This window comes from Mastigoproctus giganteus, chromosome 1, assembly GCF_048544385.1.
Source record: "Mastigoproctus giganteus isolate SK-2022 chromosome 1, ASM4854438v1, whole genome shotgun sequence".
Lineage (NCBI taxonomy): Eukaryota > Metazoa > Arthropoda > Arachnida > Uropygi > Thelyphonidae > Mastigoproctus > Mastigoproctus giganteus.
In genome coordinates, this window is record NC_143575.1 from 193,627,478 (window position 1) to 193,653,615 (window position 26,138).

General features: G+C 36.6%; 1 protein-coding gene across 4 annotated transcripts in view; it reads right to left on the reverse strand.

Annotated features, from left to right (window-relative positions):
- nompB (intraflagellar transport protein 88-like protein nompB) overlaps positions 1-26,138 on the reverse strand; it is a 226,029-nt gene that overhangs the window by 154,570 nt on the left and 45,321 nt on the right. For all 4 annotated transcript variants that reach the window (XM_090383716.1, XM_090383697.1, XM_090383706.1 and 1 more), the window contains exons 7-9: positions 16,484-16,574; positions 11,021-11,125; positions 382-484 (exon numbers count right to left, since the gene is read on the reverse strand). In XM_090383716.1, coding sequence (XP_090239842.1) covers positions 382-484; positions 11,021-11,125; positions 16,484-16,574 — 299 coding nt within the window. The remainder of the gene's footprint in view (positions 1-381; positions 485-11,020; positions 11,126-16,483; positions 16,575-26,138) is intronic.

Sequence of the window (26,138 nt, forward strand, 5' to 3'; positions counted from 1 at the left end):
GTGCACACATTCCCGATATCTTTTAAAAAGTATATAATCAGGAAAATTAACTTAAAATATTATAGAAAAACTACACATACACAGTTGAGTATGTGTTTGGCATATGCCATAATGAGTGCTAAGGATAAGAAGAGCCCACAGCAGCTTTGAAGCCCATATCAGTAAATATAGTAGGATCACATTTGAAAAGCACATATCACATACTTTACTGAAATCCAGTAGAAAAGTAAATTTTTGGAAATCATGTTTGTTACATTCCTATATAACACTAAAATATTTCATAATTAACATGATTCAAAATCTTACAGAGAAACACTAAAAAATTGGGTGGGTAGGAAATGCAGATATCAAGAACACCAAAAAAAAAAAAAAAAAATTTACCTGCATTTGAAAATGACCTATTCTTTACAATTAGTTGGTATGTATTCATAGCTTCTCCAAACATTTCATTAGCAGCATACTGTGAGGCTAAATTAAGTAAAACCTGAAGTAATAAGAAAAGAATCCTAATTTAGGTGAATAAAAATATTCAGTTACTATATTTATTTTAAAAGATACATTTTTCTTATTTTCAAAAAGATAAAAATTTTATAATGTGACATGTAACATAATTTTATAACATAATAGATAAAATTTTATAGCATAATACATACACACTGTGGTAGTAACTGGGAACAGTGTAGCATTATTGTACTTGTATATCTCTTGATATTACAGTGATAAATACTGATGTAGGATTTATTTAAAGATATAACTACTATCAAGGATAAAAGGAAAGGATCTGCATTCGTGAAGGTAATAACCCCAGAGAGTTTAAATTCTTTTCAGTGGGCTAACTGATGCTGGTAACAAATGCAAATGCTAAATAGGAAGAGTTCAGGGAAATAATCATAGAAGCGAAGCTTTCCTTGCCAATTGTTCAAGGTTTAGCCCTAAATGGATATCACATGAATTGATGTGGCAAGTGGCAGGAAAGGAAAATGCATGGGATGATATACAAGCATCCAGTAAATATAAAGTAATCTGTAATTAAGATGCTAATGAATAATTCATGCTAATGCAGACTAGGAGAAGTCATTGGCTAAGAATGCAAAGAAAAGTAGCATAGAATTCTTTGCTTAAGTAAACATTAGAATGACAGAAATGAACCATGTTGGTTCACTGAATATGAATGGCATAACTATTGAAGGACCTGTTCAAGTAACTGACAAACTGAATAAATTAAGCATATGAAAAAGTTTTTAGAGATGGGAATACCAGAAGTATACATAATTCTTGTGAGAGTTAAATAATCCCTATTATAACTGAAAGGAAGGTGGAAGAGAGGGTGTATATCTGTTGGAACAGGCATAGAGAATGACAACAAGACTAGTCAGAAGCACAAAGGTTTGTACTTTTATTAAAAAGAACTTTAATAAAAGTTCTGTTAATTAAGAAAAACATAAAATCAAAAGAAGTGCATCCAGTTGATATAGATGGACAGTGCACTGTTGAGTCAGTTTGGTGTGACATAAGCACTGCAAAAGCAAAAATAAGAGTAGGAGTGTGTTATAGGCCTAATGACTTGAATGAGTACAATGAACAATTGTACAGAGAAATAGAGTGGGCCAGTAAATCAGAATGTCTTATAATGGGGGATTTTAACTTCCCAGATATTGACTGGAACTTGTGGGTTGGTCACTCACACACTAGTCAGACTTTTGCGGATTTATTGGATGATTGTTTTCTGCAGCAGCATGTTCGAGAGGCAACCAGAGAAAGTAATACTCTTGATCTGGTTATCAGCAGTGATCATTCGTGTATTAAGAATTTGCAGATAAAGGAACCACTAGGTGGCAGTGATCACAGTGTGCTGAAGTGGGATTTACTCAAAGAGGTAACTACCGTCAGGGGTAAAGGAAAGGGTTTTTGCTTCCGTAAAGGGGAGTACAGTGGTCTCAGACAGTTTTTAAATTCTGTACAGTGGGATCAACTGACGATGTTACAAACAGTAAATTCAAAGTGGGAAGCATTCAAGGAATTAATCGTGGAAGCTACTAGACTTTTCATACCGATGAAGAAATATTGTTCAAGGTTTAGGCCTAAATGGTTATCAAATGAACTAATGAGACTCGTGACAGAGAAGAAAAATGCATGGGATGCATATAAATTATCAGGCGACGCAGAAGCCTGTAGCAGATATAAGCTAGTCTGTAATCAGGTCACAAAGGAGGTTCGGCAGGCAAAGGCGGATTACGAGAAATCTTTGGCAAAAGATGCTAAGAAAAACAGCAAGGATTTCTTTACTTATATAAACTCTAAAAGGAAGGGGCTGAATATGATTGGTCCACTTGACATCGATGGTTCGACTGTTAATGATCTTGCTCAGATAGCAAACAAACTGAATGAGTATTTTGCATCTACATTCACACGTGAGGAATCATTACAGTTTGAAAATGGAAGAAGGTTATCAAATTGTAGCAGTGTGCTTAATGATTTTGTAATAACTGAGAGCAAAGTGGAGGAGAAATTGTTGAAGTTAAACATAAGAAAGGCACCTGGGGCGGATGGGATCTATCCAGTTATATTAAATGAGGCGGCAAAGCAACTAAGCAAACCCTTAGCCATAATTATGAGAGCATCCTTGGATTCAGGGGAGGTTCCCACGGACTGGAGATGTGCAAATGTATCCCCAATTCACAAAGGAGGTTCGAAGGGTGACACGAATAATTACAGACCAGTTAGTTTAACTTCTGTTCCGGGTAAAATAATGGAGTCACTGGTTAAAGATGCATTGCAGGATCATCTAGACAAGACTGCAGCAATAATTCAGACACAGCATGGGTTTGTTAAGGGAAAGTCTTGTCTGACAAATTTGATTGGTTATTATGATGTGGTCACAAAGGAACTGGATGCAAAAAATAATTTTGATATCATATACTTGGATTTCAGGAAAGCTTTTGACACTGTTGCGCATGGAAGACTACTGTACAAATTGGAGCAGAATGGTATTAAGGGTAAGTTGCTACAATGGATAAAAGGATGGTTAAGTGGGAGAAGACAGAGGGTGGTAATCAATGGGTGCTGCTCTTCGTGGACTAATGTTATTAGTGGAGTCCCACAGGGTTCGGTGTTGGGTCCACTGTTGTTTTGTATATTTATCAATGATATTGATGAAGGTATATCAGGCTTAATGTCGAAGTTTGCAGATGACACGAAGGTTGGCAGGGTTGTTAATGACAGTAATGGCAGTGTGCTACTGCAACAGGATCTAGATAATTTGGGCAGATGGGCTAAGAAGTGGCAACTGAAGTTTAACCTTGACAAATGCAAAGTACTGCATATGGGTAGAAGTAACCCCAGAGAAACGTACCAACTGTGTGGTACTACACTTAAGGTGGTAGAAAATGAAAAAGACCTGGGAGTAATTGTGCAGTCAGATATGAAGTTTTCTGAGCAATGTAGACAGGCTGCTAGGGCAGGTCATGGGGTTTTGTCAATGATATATAGGAATTTTGCTAGCAGGGAAAAGGAGGTGATTGTCCCTCTGTATAAGGCAATGGTCAGGCCACGCCTTGAGTACTGCGTACAGGTCTGGAGGCCTCATTTTAGGAAGGATGTAGATTTGCTTGAGCGTGTACAGAGAAGAGCAACACGATTGGTGAGGGGAATGAAGGGATCCTCTTACCAAGAGAGGCTTAAGTTCTGCAAATTGCAGTGGCTGGAGACTAGGCACCTGCGCGGTGATCTGATTGAGGTCTATAAGGCCTTGAATGGGTTGAGCACGCTGAATTCTGATGGGATCCTCCCACTTGTTCAGAATACGAACCTACGGGGACATAAGTTCAAATTAAGAAAGGATAGATGTAGAATAGATGTGCGGAAATTTGCCTTTAGCCAGCGGGTGGTTAATTGCTGGAACAAACTTCCATCTGTCGTTGTGGAAGTTGATAGGTTAAATAAATTTAAGGAGGAACTGGACAGGCATTTGGAGGGTATGGTGTGATTTTTTTTTTTTTTTTTTTTTTGGCTGATGCTGCATAAGCTCCTACACTTGCTTTCTTGCATCAAGTGCCACTACTACTACTACTACTACTACTACTACTAACTTGAGTTCTGCAAATTGCAGCAAAACAAAAAATTAGGCATCTGCAAAGGCACCTGACTGAAGTGCACTGTATAACCTTAATATACCCTTTGCACTTGGGGACAATGCAATATATTTTTCCCTAAATAAATCAATAGTGCCATCTGGTACTATCTCTTTATTTAGGGGTGCATTTCAGTCAAAGATTGCTATTAGTATTATAATGGCTAAATGATGAAGGAAGTGGGCTTTTTTTGCATCTTTGGGAAAGAAAAAAATAAATAGATCTATGATTCATCATACCTTCCCCATCACTGAAAAGTGATGGGGAAGGTAATGGTAATATTTCTTTCCAATTTTTATTTTTACTCAAATAATTACTAAAGCACTGGAAAATCATTTAATGTTAAACTTGGAACTGGGCAGTCTTTTTGCCTAACACTTTATTGCCTTTTTCTTTTCTTTTTCAATGGACCATTAAATAAAAAGAACAGAAATTAACGACAAAGGTTTAGTGCGAAGATTCAAAACCTGAATCATTATTATATGCTAATGACATTGCACTGTTATATAGTAGCCTGCAGGATCTTCAAGAATTGCTGAAGATATTAGGTACGAGTTGTACAGAATTTGGCATTAAATTAGTTAAACAAAAACTATGGCTAAGCATCTCCCATTGGGTGGGAGATGCTTAGCTTAGTTGGGGGAGGCAAGTTAGAGGGTGTGTGTGGATTAAATACACAAATACTGAAAAAAAAAAAAAAAAAATGTTAATTGAAGATGGAAGATTAGGCTTGGAATTAATATTAAGCAAAGGAAGAAAGCTTCTAGCATCAATAAAAAAAAAACAAACAACAAACCTGTCTGTCCTTTGTTATAATTTGTCTGATCTTAAATTTATTCAACTACCCACTTCCACAACACCAGATGGAAGTTGGTCTAAAAATCAATTATTCTCTGGCTGAAAGCAAATTTTCACACATACATCCTACAACCATCCTTTAAATATATGTAAGAAACTTATCTCCTAAACCAAATTATGAAACTTGGGGCAGGAAGATTAAGCTATATTGCTAGAAAGTAAATTTTGTAAATAAATATAGAAGCATCTGCTCATATATTTATTAATAATGTTTAAAATTATTGTACAGGTAGGTCATAGCCTCAGTTTGCACATAGCACTAAGCAAACTAAGTTCATCAAACTGATATCGTGGAAAATACTTCACCATGAAACTGCAGTCTGGAGAATGGCACACATTTTATACAAATGGCAACTACTCTCCATTGAAGCAGCATTATCTATTTAAATAATCATTGCACAGAGCAATACCAAAACAACTCATGGTGAAGTGTCTCTACAATATGAGATTGATGAACTTAGTTGCAAACTTATCTTGCTCAATGGTATATACAAATAGAGGCTATGCCCAACCTGTAAAAATACCTAGACTATTTAACATGGGTGGCATATAAAAAAAAAGGAGACCAGGTCAATGCACATTAAGCACAATCTACTACAACCAACAATTTAGTATCCCCAGTCACATTTCAGAAAATCACAGATATAATAAATGCAGTAGTAAAACCAAGGAATAATATAAAAAAAGCCAGGGTATTTAATTGTGCAGTCAGATATGAAGTTTTCTGAGTAGCGAAGACAAGCTGCCAGGACAGATCATGGGATTTTGTCGATGACACAGGAATATTTCCAGCAGGGATAAGGAGGTGATTATCCCATTGTATAAGGCAATGGTTAGGCCACATGTTGAGTACTGTAGGCAGGTCGAAGTCTGGAAGCCTCATTTTAGTACGGACATGGATCTGTTGGAATGGGTGCAGAGAACAGCAACAAGATTAGTGAGGGGAGCAAAAGGGTGCTCTATTACTGGTAATTGCTTCAGATCACAGGTGCCTAGTCGCCACATACTGCAATTTTGTAAATTGCAGTGTCAGAGACTAGATACCTGAGAGGAGATCTCATTGAGGCCTTGAATGGATTGGTAACTCAATGCCAATGGATTCCTTCTCTTCCTCTTAGACTATTAGCATTAGCATTAGTAGAGGCATATGATGCAAGAAAGCAAGCTTATTCAGCATCAGCCAAAAAAAAAAAAAAAAAAAACCAACCACTACTCCCATTTCACCCCTCCGTTCGTTCGAATTACCTGTCCAGCTGAGCCTTAAATTTGTTTAGGCTATCAACTTCAACAACAAGCGATGGGAGTCTATTCCACAAACCAACTGCCCGCTGGCTAAAGGCAAATTTCCGCACATCTATCCGACATCCGTCCTTCCTCAATTTGAATTTATGCCCTCTCAGGTGATTATTCTGAGCAAGAGGAAGAATCCCATCGGCATTGAGCATGCTCAAGCCATTCAAAGCCTTATACACCTCTATCAGATCACCTCGCCGATGCCTAGTCTCCAGGCTCTGTAATTTGCAAAACTTAAGCCTTTCTTCGTAAGAGCAACCCTTTGTTCCATTCACTAATCTTGTTGCCCTTCTCTGTACTCGTTCCAGCAGCTCTACATCCTTCTTGAAATGAGGCCTCCAGACCTGTATACAGTACTCAAGGTGTGGCCTGACCAATGCCTTATACAAGGGAATAATCACATCCCTGTCCCTGCTAGAAAAATTCCTGTATATCATTGACAAGACACCATGAGCTACTCTTGCAGCTCGTCTGCACTGCTCAGAGAACTTCATATCTGCCTGCACAATTACCCCCAGGTCCTTTTCATTCTCTACCACTGTCAGCGTAGTACCACAGAGTTGATACGTTGATCTGGGGTTACTGTTTCCCATATGTAGTACTTTACATTTGTCAATGTTAAACTTCATTTGCCACCTCTCAGCCCATCTGCTCAACCTTTCCAGATCCTGTTGCAGCAGCATAGTATCAGTAGTGTCCTTAACAACCCTGCCAACCTTGGTATCGTCTGCAAACTTGGACATTAAGCCTGATACGCCATCATCAATATCATTTATAAATACAAAAAACAACAATGGACCCAACACTGAACCCTGAGGAACTCCACTAATAACATTAGTCCACATTGAGCAGTGTCCATTGATTACCACTCTCTGTCTTCTGCCACTCAACCATCCCTTTATCCATAGCAGCAATTTGCCTCCAATGCCACACTTCTCCAATTTGTGCAGCAGTCTTCCATGCGCAACAGTATCAAAAGCCTTTCTAAGATCCAAATATATAATATCAAAGTTATTCCCTGCATCCAGTTCTTTTGTGACTACATCATAGTATCCAATCAAATTGGTCAGACAAGACCTGCCCTTAACAAAACCATGCTGTGTCTGAGCTATAACTGAATTCTTGTCCAGGTGATCCTGCAGTGCTTCTTTAACCAGTGCCTCCATTAATTTTCCTGGAACCGAAGTTAAACTAACAGGTCTATAATTACTTGTGTCAGCCTTTGATCCTCCTTTGTGAATTGGGGTTACATTTGCACATCTCCAGTCCATGGGTACCTCCCCTGAGTCCAAAGAAGCTCTCATAATTATGGCTAGGGGTTTGCTTACTTCCTTTGCTGCCTCCTTTAATATAACTGGATAGATCCCATCCACCCCGGGTGCCTTTTTTATGTTAATCCTCAACAATTTCTCCTCCACTTTCCTCTCAGTTATTAGAAAATAATCTAGCTCACTTACAATGTTTACTTCACCTACGACATTCCCCTTTCTGAATAACTCCTCATGTGTGAATGTAGATGCAAAATACTCGTTTAGATTGTTAGCCACCTGAGCTGGATCCTCAACTGTTGAACCATCAACATCCAGTGGACCAATCTGATTCATCCCTTTCCTTCTTGAGTTTAAATAGGTAAAGAACTCTTTTCTGTTTTTCTTTGCATCCTTTGCCAAGGATTTCTCATAATCTGCCTTTGCCTGCCTAATCTCCTTTGTGACTTGGTTACAGACCAACTTATATCTATCATAGGCTTCCATGTCACCCATTAATTTGTATGTATCCCATGCATTTTTCTTCTCTGCCATATGTCTCATTAGTTCATCTGACAACCATTTAGGCCTGAACCTTGAACAATATTTTTTGGTTGGTATGTAAAGCCTGGTAGCTTCCAAGATTAGTTCCTTGAATGCTTCCCATTTTGAATTTGCTGTTGGTAACATCATCAGTTGGTCCCACTGTATAGAATTTAAATACTATCTCAGACCATCATAGTCGCCTTTACGAAAGCAAAAACCCTTCCCTTTACCTCTGATGGTAGTTACCTCCTTGAGTAAATCCCACTTCAGCACACTGTGATCACTGCCACCCAGTGGTTCCTTTATCTGCAGATTCCTAATGCATGAAGAATCACTACTGATAATCAGATCAAGCGTATTACTCCCTCTAGTTGCCTCCCGAACATGCTGGTGTAGAAAACAATCATCCAATAAATCCACAAAAGCCTTGCTAGTGTGTGAGTGATCAACCCACAAATTCCAGTCAATATCTGGGAAATTAAAATCCCCCATTATAAGACTCTCTGATTTACTGGCCCATTCTATTTCCCTGTACAGTATCTTATTATACTCATCAGAGTCATTAGGCCTATAGCACACTCCTACTCTATGCTTATGTCACACCAAACTGACTCGACACTGCCCTGTCCATCAATGTCGACTGGCTTCACTTCCTTGGATTTTATGTGTTTTTTAACTAATAGCATAACCCCTCCTCCCCTCCTGTCCTGTCTATCCTTTCTATACACATTGTACTGCCCAAATTCCAGTTCTGCATTCCTTATATCTGTGTGACACCACGTCTCTGATATCCCAACAATATCTGCCTTTGATGTTTTGAGCAATACCTCAAATTCATCAAATTTATTTACTAAACTCCTAGCATTCGTGTACACGCAAGTATACATGCACCTGTTTCTATTCTTAGCTACCCTAACACAACCCATGTGTTTACTTGTACCGCAATGACTTCCAGCAGTCTCTGAAATATCCTGCATCTTGTTTTTCAGGCTTCTGCTCATTCCAATAGAAGCAGTGCAAGAATCTCTTTCACCTCTGCCAGTGGCTACTGTTAATCCATTAGTCTTTGTCTCCCCCCAAGCTAGCAGTTTTCCGACCCACCTAACACTGCTTCGATAGCATCAGCAAATATTCTTGCACCCTTTCTATTTAAGTGTATCCCATCCCTGTAGAAGCAATCTCTCCTGTTAACAAGTACATTCCAGGCTGAAAAAAATTCTACCCCTTGAGCCTTGCACAATCTTTCCAGGGCCGAATTGATCGACAAGGCTCTCATCATATACTCCCTCCTATCGTGTCTGGGCAGAATTGCAGACACTTTCAAATTCAACCCTACTTCACGGCTTTTTTGTACTTGTTAAGTAATTCCGCTGGTCTCCTACTCTTAATATCATTAGTGCCAACGTGTACAACTATATCACCTTTTGTGCCCTTAAAAGATGATATCTGCTCTACAAGGTCATCAACCTTTGCCCCTGGCAGACATACCCTGGTCCTGTTCCACCTATCCTTTTTACAAAGCATGTTCCCCGTTTCCCTGACAATAGAGTCACCAACAACTACTAGTTCCTGTAGGACCAACGCATTCTGCCTTGGGGGCTGCCTCTGTGTTGCAAGATGACCAAGTGCAAGTTCTGGCGTTGATGTGGGCAGCTGAGAGCTTGATGGGCCCCTCAATTTATTTCCTTCGAGGGCATCCACCCTGTCCTTCAAGGTCTCATATAGGCCCATAACAACGCCGAGTTGTCGCCTAATTTCCTTGCACTCCTTGCATCGTGCACACACAAAGACATCCCCCATGGCAGTATCATGTCCCGTACCCGATTGCTCCGCAAACATCAAGCAAACAGTGCATCTTAAAAGGCTGTGATTCAGAGGGCAACTGCCCCCCCCTCAGTTCTCCCCTGAGTCACAGCACTCCCATTAGCTTGAGCCTTTTGCTTTGCTGCTCTGGTCAGAGTCATGATTTCGATTTAAATGTCAATAAAATTACAATTTCAGAACAAAATTAAAACCTTAAACTTGTATCTTAACACAGTTATAACGCTATATTTATTTTTCAGTATCGAGTGTTATCTACGAGTTCCCTTTATATAACTTCCGTATCAAGTATGTATTAATTATTTGTTACGTTTGTACTCTAAGTCGTTATATACATATAGTTAAAAGTACAATTTAATTGACAATGAAGTTTAACAAGATTAATAGATCTACTGATTAATTGACAATATTATATTATGCACTATACTATACAAAGCTAATGCTATCGAATTCCGGATATGCTGTATCGCGTTTCAGTAACGAGTGTTATCTACGAAATCCCTTTATATAACTTCCGTATCAAGTTATGTATTAATTATTTAGTTTTACTAATTATTTATGTTCCGTAACCTAAGTGGTTATATGTATAGTTAAAAGTACAAGGTATACACATGTTAAAAGTATACACATGAAGGGGTATAAATTCAAATTAAGGAAGGATGGTCACAAGTTGGATGTGTGGAAATTTCCCTTCAGCCAGAAGGTAGTTGATCGTTGGAACAAATCATATTTGGTGTTCCCAAGGTGGGCAGTTTTAATAACTTCAAGGAAGAACTAGATAAACTGTTAGAGAGGATGGACAAGTGAAATGATAAGGTTCAGCTTCTTTTACTACTAATAATAATAATATTTTGTATTGGCAGTTTTCTGTCCTCTTGGAGGTCTAATTACAGAATTGCTCCCCATCTGCAAAAACTGCAGGAGATAGGAACATATCTTCATAAAAGATGCTCTTGAAACATGAGATGACTCTCAAAAACGCTTTTTTTTACCTTTTCTTTTTGGAGTAATATTATATATAGTATTATCAGAAATGCAAGATCATAGAAATTCATTAATTTATGTGAGGATTCAATTATTGCAACACTACACATGTTTTTAATAAAAAATAAAAAAAAAACTCACAGAATATGTAAGGTCCATATTTGGTGTACTTTCAACAGCCAGCTGCTCTCTCTGTCTGGTTAGAGCTCTTTCTTTACTTGCTGCTTCTTTGGCTTTATCTAAAGCCTGTAAAAACATAGATAAAAAATGAATTATGCTAATAAACAAGTAACCTGCTTGTTTCTTTATACCACTTAAACACTGTTAATTACCAGAAATATTAAAAATATTTGTACTCTGTGAAGCAGTTGCAGAGAAAACTAATTTATCTTAATGGATGGCACTGCCATAAAGACACTGCATATGCACAAGATTCATGCAAAAAGAAAAGTTATAAAAGTCAATACTAGAGGTACAATATTGATGAATGGGTGGGATAACCTCAGACACAAAAAGTAATTCAGGGTTATGTAAAAAAAAACTGTTTTATGTGTTATCTACATGGCTCACAAAACACACATACACACGCATGCACACACGCCAAAAAACTGCATCTAAGGTAGTGTGCTAAGACAACAGTCTTACTAACAATCTGATCTTGGGGGAAGAAGAAGACAAACTACACAAGCACATTAATGCAAACATTTCACACAACACTACAGAGAAGTATTATTTGTCACTTTTTGGAAAAACTCAACCAGCTAGCTTCAAAAAAGCTAACTCATACGTTAAAAAACAAATAAAACCAAACAAGCGAAAAATAACTTGGTCCAGCTGGTGATTTTGATTTAGTAAACCTGCCAAAAAACAGCAAGCACTTTCCAAATCTCTGTATTCGTCTTCCTCCTCTATTTCAATTTACCTCCACTCTATTCCATCCCCAGACTCACTCAGTATCAGTCTTTATAACCATCTGATGCAAATTTTGATGGAAATTAAGTGAAACTTTTGTTGCACCCAAGATGGTCAGTCCATTTTAATTTATTTTTGTTTCACAATAGTAGCGAAGTTGTTTTGATTTCGTTTTTGATTCTATTCATTGATATTTCATATAATTCAGTCCTGGTGACATCAAGGGACAGCTGCTAAATTTATATTAATCATCATGTCTTCTAAATTATTTTAAGAATGTATTCCTTTATCAGAGTTCTTATTCTTAACCCCCCCAGCACTATTTTAGTTGCTGTAATTAAGTTGTTTTGTTTTCACTTTTACTTGACTCGAAACATTTTGAAATAGTATAAGGGTTGGTGATTTATGGATTTCTTTAATGTTTTGGATAGAATGAAGTGCAATAGCATGATAAACTGGAAGGGAAGGAATTGTCAGACTTTTTAGGATCTGGCTGAATTTCCACTGAATGAAAATTTGCTCACATCCAGTTGAACAACACCAGTAGATTAACAAAGTGTAAAAAGGTAGTACAAAACAGGAGCAAACTTCTCTGTAAAGGTTTTGGGAACAAGTGGGAAAATGCCATCAAGATTCTGATGGCATTTTTCTTTAATGGAAAAATGCTAAAATTCTGAACAATCTTAATGCCATCTTGGCATTAAGATTGTTCAGAATTCTTCTAATGTCCTCCTGTTGGAAAACCATTGGGAGGAATTGGGTGGAATGTGTCTAGTATTGTACGTGATTTACCAAGATCATTGATGCAATGTGTCTGCTGTTGTAGATGATTTACCAAGGTCACTGATGCAAGAGTTAGAGAGTAGGATGTTAATATAAGTCAGCTTTACCTTTAGCTTTGTATGCAACAGAACCATCATGTTGCAACAGAGGTAACAGTATGTACAGACAAAAGTTGCAGACAATAGTTCTGACCAAAACACCAAAAGGCTAAACTAAGATTTGGACTAGAAGCAAGTTTCCTACTCTTAGCCTGTTCATATTGAGTTTGGATTGATTAACTTTTTTACAAATTGTTGAGAGACTCAGTATGGTCAGCAAGTGATGCCGTAGTTTTTGATAAAAGTAAATTATGATAGGTTATTTATATTTTGATATTTCTATACTGTGATATGCTTTACTTTCTTAGCTTGAACAGTCTTAGCACACTTACTGGAAAAACCAAGATTTAGATAAATGATGCAATTTTAGGGTGGAATGAGGGAAGGGATAAAGGATTTACCTACAAGAAAAATTCAGTGACATAACTTGAGCAAATATTAGGATTTGTACAATTTGTAGTCTTAAAACAGTAATCTAACAAAGCAAAAGAGGGATACCAATCATGTAGATCATCCCATTTTGTTTTCTTATAATATCAAAGAATGTGAGGCTGAGAATGGCCATGGAGGTAGAGGGAGAGTGGTTCCAATGAAGAAGATACATCAGCAAGTTGGGAACTGAGGTACCTAGAGAACCAGTAACGTAACTGTGTACTCTAAATGGTTGTGTGTGTGTGTGTGTGTGTGTGTGTGTGTGTGTGTGTGTGTGTGTGTGTGTGTGTGTGTGTGTGTGTGTGTGTGTGTGTGTTGAAGATAAACATAATGAAGACACGTGGTGGATGGGATCTATCATCCAGTTATATTAAAGGAGGCAGCAAAGCAAGTAAGCAAACCCTTAGCCATAATTATGAGAGCATCCATGGACTCAGGGCAGGTATCCATGGACTGGAGATGTGCAAATGTGACCCGATTTCAAAAAGGCGGATCAAAGGGCAACACAGGTAATTACAGACTTGTTAGTTTAACTTCTGTTCCAGGGAAATTAATGGAGGCACTGGTTAAAGAAGCACTGCAGGATCATCTAGTCAAGACTTCAGTTATAGCTCGGACACAGCATGCTTTTGTTAAGGGGAAGTCTTGTCTGACCAATCTGATTGGATACTACGATGTGGTCACAACGGAACTGGATGCAAAGAATAATTTTGATATCATATACTTGGATCTTAGGAAGCCTTTTGATAATGTTGCACATGGAAGACTGCTGCACAAATTGGAACAGTGAGGCATTGGAAGCAAATTGCTGCTATAGATAAAGGGATGGTTGAGTGCTCTTCATTAGGTAATGTTATTAGTGGAGTTCCCCCAGGGTTCAGTGTTGGTCCATTGTTGTTTACTGTATTTATTAATGATATTGATGATGGTATATCAGGCTTAATATCTAAGTTTGCAGACAATATGGAGGTTGGCAGGGTTGATAATGACACTAATGACAGTACGCTACTGCAACAAGATATAGAAAAGTTGAGCAGATGGACTGAGAGGTGGCAACTGAAGTTTTAACATTGATAAATGCAAAGTACTGCACATGGGTAGCAGTAACCCCAGAGTAATGTATCAACTGTGTGGTAATACACTGATCTTGAAGAGGGTGGTAGGGAATGAAAAGGATCTGGGGGTAATTGTGCAGTCAGATATGAAGTTTTCTGTGCAGTGTAGACGGTCTGCAAGAGTAGCTCATGGTGTCTTGTCAATGATATACAGGAATTTTTCTAGCAGGAAAAAGGAGGTGATTATCCCCTTGTATGAGGCAATGGTCAGGCCACACCTTGATTACTGCGTACAGGTCTGGAAGCCTCATTTTCGTAAGGATGTACAGCTGCTGGAACGAGTACAGAGAAGGGCACAAGATTAATGAATGGAACAAAGGGTTGCTCTTATGAAGAAAGGCTTAAGTTTTGCAAATAGTGTCTGGAGACCAGGCTGTTGTTGTTATTATTTGGTTTTTAGGAGCGTTAGCAACTAAGGCCATATTGCTCCGGGGATATGCGGTGGTCATTCCCTGACCTTTCCACATCCTCCGTATTTGGTGGTCATGGGCTTGAACCCCGGTCTAATCAAGAAGCGTGTGCTACGCACTGCTGCTTCTGCACACCTAGCTATGGAGACTGGGCACCTGCGAGGTGATCTGATTGAAGTGTATGAGGCCTTGAATGGTTTGAGCATGCTCAATGCTGACGGGATTCTTCCTCTTGTCCATATTAATCACCTGATTGACTTCAAATTGAGGAAATTGTAGAATAGAAGTGCGGAAGTTTGCCTTTAGCCAGCGGGTGGTTGATTGCTGAAACAAACTTCCATATGCTGTAGAAGTTGACAGATTAAATAAATTCAAGGCAGAATTAAACTAACATTTGGAGCGAATGGATGGGTGAAATGGGAAGGGGTTTTTTTTTTTTTTTTTTTTTGATGCTGCATAAGCTTGCTTTCTTGCATCATATGACTCTGCTAATGCTAGTGGATGTATGTATGTTCATATTTGAAATTCTTCAAATATTTGAAGTTGTAACACTTCATTGGATATTATCAGCATAAAAATTACCTTGACAGTACATGTAAACTTGCTCTAATTCTTTTTTCTTTCATTTTTTTTTTACCATACATAAAAAAACAGTTTATGGTAAAGTTTTACCACATCAACTTGCTTTATCATTCATGATGCAGTGTCTCTGTACTTGTCTCTCATTGGTCTGCAGCCTTTACTAATTTATTTACAGGTGAGGGCAATGTTTTGGTTCATATTTCTAGAATCCATTGGCATTGCAAGTTATCAGTTTAAAATGTATAATTTAATTTCTTTGAAAATAAATCTTGAGTAATTTTTTTTTTTTCATAAACAAAGTTCTTTCATTAATCTTCATTTATTTCTAAATTGAAAGAGGCTATAATCCTTGGGCTGTAACATATGCATTGCACTGGAAATGAAAACCTGCAGAATAAAGTTTGTTTTTATGACTAACTGAAAAATTATGGCAAACTATTCTCAGGCCTTTATCATGGTGGTATTCTTAAAAGAAATTAAGAAAAAAAATCTGCAGAATTATTTTTTTTAAAATTCCAATTGTAATGCAGTTGGTTTTACTATTCTTTGCAAAAATAAAATGGAGAAAAATGGTGTTTCTGCAAAAAGACAAAGACACTCTCTCTATGGTACTGAACTCTAGTACAGTACGAGTACAGTACAGAACGACAGTCAGACAAAGGAGGGATCAAATCAAGTCAAAAAGAAGGATTTCTCACCATAAATGTGGCGAGCTGACAGCTATGAATCTGTTATAATACTTCATAAAAGCATCTCTAAGGATGATGTCCCTTAACTAAAGAGCCAAAAACTTCTAAACTGTTGCCAAGACAGTTTAGAATATACTGAGTTTATATCTTTATGCCACATATCATTATAGATATTTTGTAAAGGTATTAGACAATTTAATTTTAATTTAGTTTCTAAGCAAATTCAGAACTGAATATACAAGTAATAGTAGTAATTTAAATAATTATTTAAAAGTTATTTAATCATTATGACATTGATTAATTTAAGACATTATTTGTAAATTCTCTGACAAGTCAATTATAATAACTGATACCAGTTTTGAATAGTATTTAGTTTTTTTCATTTTAAAATTTCAGTATATTTTATATATATATCTATAATTTGAGTATATTTTATCCATCTATATATTCTGTCATTGCAAATGAATCATGATATTTTTTCTTTTTGTGTGATATGCTCACAGAAATAAATGTTTATAATTTGTTCTACACAATCAATGTAATTTTTAGAATAGTAGAAAGTGCTTCAGGAACTAAATCTCACCAATCTCAATTCTCTACGATAAGCAGCAAGACAGCTTTCTTCCATTAGCTCCGTTACTTTTTTTTCCAGCTGTTTGAGGCGTTCTTCAGGACTGGATAAAAAAACATAAAATAAATTAAACAAAATGTAATGCTATCCTTTTGAATTATAAAGTTGCATCTTTTTAGTCAAAAAAAAAAAAAAAAAAATTGGTTACTAGAGTACTATAACAGAACTCAGTTCTAAAATAAATTCATATTCACTCTTTTTCACAAAAGTAACTAAGGCCAATACATGTCTTGTGTATTATCTGTTTGTCATAGTGAAGGTAAAGGTCAACACAATCATAGTTACCAAAAGATTGAATATTAATCAGCAGCAGTGGTAGAGGTAATAGGTTATTGTCAAATAAAAAAGTATTTACAGAGTTTACACAGTGTCGTGAAATATTTTTGAAATATCATGCAATGCTTAATAAACTACCACATTTGTTTAAATCTCAGATGACCCACAAATGTAAAATGATCTACCTAATCTAAGAAAAGCTGATTTGCTTTCACATCTTTAGCCCTTAATACCAACTAAATTACACCTTTTAGAGAAAAATGCAAAAAAATTAAAAAAATACGTACTTTTCCAATTTAAACACTCTCAGCATCAAACACTTTATGCCACACTCAGTCATCATCTAACCCACATTTATTACTCAATTCTATCCTTTATATTCACTATCCATGATCTGAATTTCAGGCTTAATGCCATTCATGCATTTACTATACAGCACTCTTTAAAACTTTCGTAATGATCTAAATTTTCATGTGACCACAGCATTCCTCTGTACAAATTTCAAGGGAAGATATATTGATAATTTATCTTTGGATAGTTTGTTTGCTTTATTTCTGATTTTGTATTGAAGCAACTAAGGCTAAGAGGCATCAGTATAATGTGTATGTAAATTGCATACATTCTGTGGCCAAACTTGTTTGCTTTGTGGAGAATATAAACTCTCAACTTGTTAGCATGAAAAAAAAAAAAAAAAAAAAAAAAAAAAATTGAAATCCTTGCCTGAGACATTAACTTGATCAAGATATGAAAAATGCCCATATAAGATCTCCCCTGAATGCAATTTTTAGAATAACAACAAAAAAATTTTTAAAAGGCTTAAGTTTGAATTCTTAGGTGGAACTCTAACTAAGGCCTTTTCCACATGACATGGAAGGACAGCAATCATAATGATCCCTAGCTTGAATAAAAACTGGTTTGTTCATTGCAACTTCACTTGACTGAATGGATTTGTGAATTCACTTTAATCATTGCAAATTTGGTTATTTCAAACTTTGATATAATGTTTGATGATATTTAGACAATATATAATAAATATTAATTTATTTGCATAGTATATAATTATAATACAGATAATGTTATATGGCCTGGACAAAATTAAGTATGAGGACTATTTTGTCCACTCTTCTATTTAGTAGACTTTCAGTTACCGTTAATACAATAGTCTTAGTATTCACAACAGAATAAACTTAGTTTTTATAAGTTACCCTGGTATTACTACATTTAAAAAATTGCTTCCTCTAAAAAGACAATCTGCCATTTACTTAAAATGAAACCCTGCTTGACAGTCTATTTCAAAACTAGGAATAGGTCTCTCATCAGACAGTAGCTGGTTTCTAGTAACAATCCTTGGACTCAGGGGAGGTCCTCATGGACTGGAGATGTGTCAATGTATCCCCAATTCACAAAGGGGGATTGAAGGGTGACACGAGTAATTACAGACCAATTAGTTTAACTTCTGTTCTGGATAAAATAATGGAGTCACTGGTTGTACTGCAGCATCATCTAGACAAGACCACAGCAATAATTCAGACACAGCATGGGTTTGTTAAGGGAAAGTCTTGTCTGACAAATTTGATTGGTTATTATGATGTGGTCACAAAGGAACTGGATGCAAAAAATAATTTTGATATCATATACTGTTATTTCAGGAAAGCTTTTGACACTGTTGCGCATGGAAGACTACTGTACAAATTGGAGCAGAATGGTATTAAGGGTAAGTTGCTACAATGGATAAAAGGATGGTTAAGTGGGAGAAGACAGAGGGTGGTAATCAATGGGCACTGCTCATCATGGACTAATGTTATTAGTGGAGTTCCACAGGTTTCAGTGTTGGGCCCACAGTTGTTTTGTATATTTATCAATGATATTGATGAAGGTATATCAGGCTTAGTGTCGAAGTTTGTAGATGATACAAAAGTTGGCAGGGTTGTTAATGACAGTAATGGCAGTGTGCTACTGCAACAGAATCTAGAAAATTTGGGCAGATGGGCTGAGAAGTGGCAATGAAGTTTAACATTGACATATGCAAAGTACTGCATATGAGTAGACGTAACCCCAGAGGAACATACCAACTGTGTGGCACTACACTTAGGATGGTAGAAAATGAAAAAGACCTGGGAGTAATTGTGCAGTCAGATATGAAGTTTTCTGAGCAATGCAGACAGGCTGCAAGAGCAGGTCATGGGGTTTTGTCAATGATATACAGGAATTTTTCTAGCAAGGGAAAGAAGGTGATTATCCCTTTGTATAAGGGAATGGTCAGGCATAGAGGTCTGGAGGCCTCATTTTAGGAAGGATGTAGATTTGCTTGAGCATTTACAGAGAAGGGCAACAAGATTGGTGAGGGGAATGAAGGGATCCTCTTACCAAGAGAGGCTTAAGTTCTGCAAATTGCAGTGGCTGGAGACTAGGCACCTGCAAGGTGATCTGATTGAGGTGTATAAGGCCTTGAATGGGTTGAGTATGCTGAATTCTGATGGGATTCTTCCAATTGCTCAGATTACGAACCTAAGGGGGCATAAATTCAAATTGACGAAAGACAGTTGTAGAATAGATGTGTGGAAATTTGCCTTTATCCAGTGTGTGGTTAATTGCTGGAACAAACTTCCATATGTCATTGTGGAAGTTGATAGCTTAAATTCAAGGAGGTACTGGACAAATATTTAGAGGGAATGGTTGTGTGAAATTTTTTTTTTTTTGGCTGATGCTACATAAGCTCATACGCTTGCTTTCTTGCATCACATGACACTATTACTAATTCCTTCAGAAAACCAGGAAAATGAAGTTATTCAATTTGAGCTTCCTGAATTATATAAAAAAATTCACTTAAAATTATAATATAGTATTGCTGAAGGTAAATTCCACTTTCATCAAAACTATTTTTTGTTGTCTTCTTAATACTAAGTTTTAAGATGTTTTGTTTTGCAAGTTTCAAGTGGATGGTACTATCATTATCCCCAACATGCATTATACTTTCACATTGGCACAAATTATAAAATTTGCTATGAAAATGTTGAAACTTCTGTGGCCGTTTCCTTTTAGTACTTCTTTCTAATAAATAAAATACATTTGTAAGAAATTCATCCATCCAGTGTGAGTGGCAAACTTGTAGCCTTTTTTTTTTCCCATCTCATAGATGAATCAAATCAAATCAAATCATATGGTCTATAACAATGATCCTTTACCCCCCCCCCCTTTTGCTTTTCTCTTATTATTGATGTAACATATTTTTGGGTTTCATCATTGGCAGGTGCACCGTTTGCAGAATGTTATACCGTTTTTAATTGGTAACCAACCACTGGTATTCAAATTCTGGAAGTACTTTCACTAAAATGTTAGGATAATGGACAAATCTTGGCACATTTGCATCAGTGCTGCCTCAGCAAAAATAATGTTCCACTTTAGCATTGCTGCACAACTCCAGAAGTTCCATCATATGCCATTTCATGCAAAACAACTGTTCCTTTTGTACTGTCAAACCCATACTTCTTGCACATTTACAACTTCAGAACATTTTCAAAAAAAAGGGAAACAGATCTGCTACAGTCATTGGAAAGTTATAACTTACTGGAAATGAAGTGAAAAGACTCTGGATGTACAACATCCAAATAAGCATTTCCACTTTTTTTTTACAGCAGCTGATCTGTAGACCACTAAAGTGAACAGGAAAGTAAAGGTTATACTTGATATAATTTTATCCAGGCTATATGATATAAGCCAATTAATTTCTAAAATTCCCCATATGACAAACTTAGACTGAACAACTTCATTTTTTGTTAAGGAATTGTCACTACAGAACCTGCTATCTTGGGAAAGGCCATAAGTCTCAAAACAGGCTGTCACTGCTCATATTTTAAAAAATGCAGCTTGTACTTTCATGGAAACACAAGAATCATTCTGTTTTAAGTATTAAAGCCACTGCATTATTTGCAGCAGTTGAAAGTATGCAGGCAATTTTTTTTAAAAAACTGAAAAAAATATGTATTTTTTAAAAGAATATCATTACAAAAGTTGCTTTTTACGTGATAAAATATTTACACAACAGGTTGCTTCTTTTATATAGTAACTTAGCAATGTTAATTGCCTTATGTCCAGCACAAAAACATATACACTATATGGTTACAAATAGTAAAGGAGGCTGCTCACATAATTTACAAATTATAACCAATTTATTAAACTGCAGTATATTATCAAGTACAGTCTACAAATTGCAGAAAGTTTGTAATTTTCTCTTGTAAACATGAGCTTATTTGTTGAACCTCAATAAACAATAAATTGGCTGTACTGTAAATTCATCCTAGAAGTTCCACTATTTCAATTCCAACACAATAACTGAAATTTCAGGCAACCCACCCTTGAGACCAATATTTTCACATACACTTCTTCCTCAATGCAGAAGAAGCAGTTAACATGTATTGCAAATTGCATTATCAACAATATCAAAGTAAACAAAATTAATAATTAGTGATATCATAGAACCGTCTTTACTTTTTGAACTTTTATGCTCTTGTGGTAGATAAATCATTGTTCCTCTGTGGTAGATAAATTATTAATTTTGTAAAGGTTGTATAAGTCTGTATTTCAGTAGGTACCGAAATAATTTGAACACTATGCATCCTCAAATTCAGTTTGTCTTGGGGAACATTTTAGTATCTCCAAGTGCATGGAGAGGCTGACACTGAAAGTTACTAAAGGGAACCAAATTTTAATTTTAAAATTACAACGGTCAGTAATTTTCAAATATTTCAATGCCTATGTTGAAATATATACTTCACTATTTTGCTGAGTAGAGCAAATACAATCCAGTGTTAAGGGTTAAAGATACAGAAACAGCTTGGCAGCTCACTTAGACTCAATATATTATTCACAAATCAGCACATATTTGCTAACAAAGGCTGCCCATTGTCTGATGAGAAACCAGCAGGTCTGAAGCGGTCATGATTTCAGTACCCTGAGTATTATACAAGAAACAGTCACCTCTTGCTGATTCTGTTCGTATAAAATTATATCAACAATTCAGGACAACCCATGGATAATATTGTAATCTCTATAGCTTAAGGCTTGACAGCCAAAAGTTAGCCTTTATCATTGAAAGGTACCAGTATTTGGTATTAGCATCAGTTGGTCACACAGTGCAAGGAAGCCTGAGGCTTTTGCTACCAACCAAAAACTGAACAAAAAAATGTGAAATATCCAAACTGATTTTCTTAAGTAATATTTATTACAGGAATCAGCAAACTACACTGGTGACAACACAGTAACTGAAATTTCAGGACTATCCCAAATGGCACCACTAAGCAATTTCACTTAATCACCCCAACAATACTCTGCTATGGTCACTACAAAAATGCACAATTTGATCTTGTACCAATTTAAATTCGAAATGAAACTTTCTAAATGCATTTCAACAACCCTTGACAAGTTACTGACCCATGACTTATTCTGTGACTAACTGGAAAGTTTTCTTTCGATAAATACTTAGACAGTGAATTCACCGAATATTTTATCATGACAGAAAAATACAATGTGGAATCCTTATTAATAGGCTGCTATTTAGCAACTTTTTAAACACTGACAATTGGGACAAACTTTATCAACTCAAACAGTTGTTCTTGACATTTCTATGGCTTTTGAATGGATTTGACATAAAAGTCTTCTAAACAAGTTCCCATCTTATGTACTGCCAACTGTTTTTTTTTTAAATTGGATATCCAGTTTCTCTCTCTCTGATGACTCACTGCAGATGATGGTAGATGGCTTTCTGTTGTGTTCCCTAAGGATTGGCATCTTTCTCCACTCTTTTCCTCTCGTATATTAATGACCTCCTTCCACTCACTGGAAATCCTATCCATAGTTTTGCTGATGATATTATGCTACAGTCCATCTTCCAGTTTGAGAAACCTTTCCCTGCAAAAATGTTCTTCCCCTCAAATTCTCAAATACCCACCACAAATTCCTCAAATGTCAATCTCCAGTGGGACAAAGAAAAACTTCAATCCTTCTAAAACTTAAACTATAACTTACGACTTAAATCTGTCTGAAACTCAGTCCTGTCTTACTTCTTGCAAAAACACTCAGATTTCTAGACAAGATCACACATCTTTGTTAGGGATTACCTGACTCCCAATCTCTCTTGGCATAAGCACATTAAAAACACCATCACGAATAAACCCAGCTTCATTAGTGAACAAAATGTTGTTTAAAAATTGGGGGTTCAGGACACACTGTGGTTGCATCCACTGGCAGAAGTAAACTCTGGGAGGGTAGTCTGTATTGCTGAGATCTTGTACATGCTGGATACGGTACGGGTACAGTAATTGGTGATGTAAAATTCGCCACATACTGCTATGACTCAGTACATGCTCTTGCAGAGCAATCCTTCTTGTCGAAATTCCTGGATTTTGTTCTATTCTTTCTAACACCCCTTCCTCAACATCAGGTGTTATGCTTCTGGGCCTACCTGCTCGTACTCCATGTGCGAAGTGCCCATGTTCTCTAAGGCACTGATGTACCCTGAGGAATGTGCACCTGTTGGGCTGCCTTTGGCAGTGAAATGCTTCTTGGTACAAAAGTGCAGCCTCAAATGCATTGCCATTGGCTTTACCAAACATGAAGTGCATGTCTGCATACTCTTTGTTGCTGTAACCTCTTTCCATGTTGACTATCCTTTGACAAGTACTAGTATGCCTGCTATGTCTCAGAGCATTGAGAGAGGGGAAAGGGAGAGAATGAGCATAACCTAACCTAAACAAACAAGTCAGTGGTGGATCCCAACTAGAAATGTGCAATATCTCGAAAACGATTCATTTAAAGACCCATGTTTACTAGCTTTTTTTTTGCATATTGTAGTCTGTACAGTTCACCTTTACATTATTGACCATCACTTTTGAAACACCCTGTATATTGGTGCAATTAATGTCTTGCTCCAATCTTCTGGAATTTATTATCTGCAAAATGACTTCTGGATAATGTGATTGATAACACGATGGTACTATTCTCCTTCCAACTTTCAACATTTAAGATTTAATTTCATCTACACCAACTGTTTGTTTGTTGTTTGTTATTTGGTTTTTAGGAGCATTAGCAACTAATACCATATTGCTCCGAGGATATGCAGTGGTCATTCCCTGACCTTTCTGCATCCTCTGTATTTGGTGGTCACGAGCTCAAACCCCGGTCTAATCAAGAAGTGTATGCTAAGAACTGCTGCTCCTGCCCACCTGGCTACGGAGGCACCTCTACACCAACTACCTTATTAAATATTATATTTTTCACTATTTTTTCCACCTCAATAATGAAAACTGTATCTGAAGTTCCTCCATTTCAATCTTTTCCTCTTCTTCAGTGATGTCTTCAGCTACTTTGTTTAGCAACTCAAAGTATATGCAGGGCCGTACTTATGAACAGGTATATGAGGCACTAGCCTCGGGACTCGCATGGCCTCTGTAATCTCCAATTTTTAAAGCGATTTCTTTTTTTAATGCCCTGATCTAAACTAGGGCCCACTTGTACCTACCATGTAAACAGTGACATGTGAAATTTACTGAAGGTGTGAATGACTCATTTCTGTGAAAGAGCAGATTAATTTCCGAATTAAAAGAAAATGACTCTCTCCTAATTCTCTAATAGGGTGTAACAGAAGAACACACGTTCACCACACCGTATTATCCGAGACAGGAATATGCCTTAATCTTTTCCACTGTCTATGAACACAAGAAAGCAGTTGACCAAAGTGACTTCTCGGTACAATATGTGGGAGTCAGTTATAAATGTGTTACAGACACCACTAAATTGTGAAGTGTCCCTTTAGTTCTTAATTCTTGCATTCTACAGCAGCTCTATTGTCTAAAGGCCAAGGTGCAAACAATGCATACCCAGGTCTCTTGAAATCCGTTCGTTATAAGGAAATTTTATTCGCTCTACGGAAACTATTTTAATTGGATCACCCATAGATTTCAGAATCTATATAAGCTGAGATCTGAAAACTGTGAAATTTAGTTTAATTTAGCAGTTAATAATGCAGTAAAAATAGAAATCTGAAGCATCTAAACAAAACAGGCAATGAGAAAAAGAAGATCAAATTTGAAAATAGTTCAGTACTGTTTTTTATATTTCACAGTATTGCAACGCTTGCATTTAAACAGATCAGTAAAAATAATTGTTTATTCTGATAAAACTTGCATATATAAATATAATCAGAATAAACAATTATTTTTTTTTTGGACACTGGTATCTTTAAAGGGGGGGGGCCACAAGAGCTTAGTGCCTCGGCCCTCGAGAAGTGTAAGTACAGTCCTGGGTATATATTCCATACTTTTAAAATATATCCTTCTCTTCTGTTTTAACCTTACCCCCCCCCCCCCCATATCATTTTTGATTACCTAAGTTATGGTTTTTCTACTTGTACTGCAATTTTCAACTAAATGCAAAATCACTTTCCATCTACCTGATGCCTCTTTCACATATCTTTCTCAACATCATCTCAAGATTTTTCTTTCACACACATCATAGTCTTTTTACACTTGTCTTTTATAGGCACTTATAATAAGTGCCTATAAATGCATCTTTAACTTCTTGAATCCACCATGGAATTATGAATTTTCCATCTTTAGAGATCTTCACTCTGTATACTTCTTTTCCAGCTTCATTAAAGTTCTCTCAAATTTTTATCATTCTTCATCTAAGAATGGCATAAATCATAACATCCATAATTCCATTTGACTTACGAAAAAGTTTTCTACATTTGACAGTTGTTGGCAAATACAGGAAATTTTCAATATTCACCATTTTAACACTCTTATACCTCTTATTTTTGACACTAATTACCATTTTTAATTTGTTCAATGCAAGACAATGGGTCATTTGTAGTCTCAAATCCACTTTATTCCTTGAATTTAACTAAGTTAAGACCCTTTTCTCTAATGATGTAGTCAAAACGCTATGCGTGTTGCTATTTTTTTTTTTTTTTTTTGGTAGTTGTTGATGCATTGGCTTCTTTGGTCATAGTGCACCTCCCAAGGTTTTTTTTTTTTGCAGTACTTTGATCCAAGCCCGAAGCGGGATTCGAACACACGACCTTTGGGTTGCCAGGCAGGCACTTTACCCACTCGGCTAGCCTGGTCGGCGTGTTGCTATTATGTCTCTCTCCACATAAACTAGTGGTCATCTTTATGTTGAAATACAGTAAAAATTATAGTAGCAATTTACCATTATTGTTAGGTTTATCCTGGTATCTCTCCTTGTTAACAAGAGAGATTGCTTCTACAGGCATGGGATACACTTATATAGAAAGAGTAAAAAGAATATTTGCTGATGCTATCGAGGCAATGTT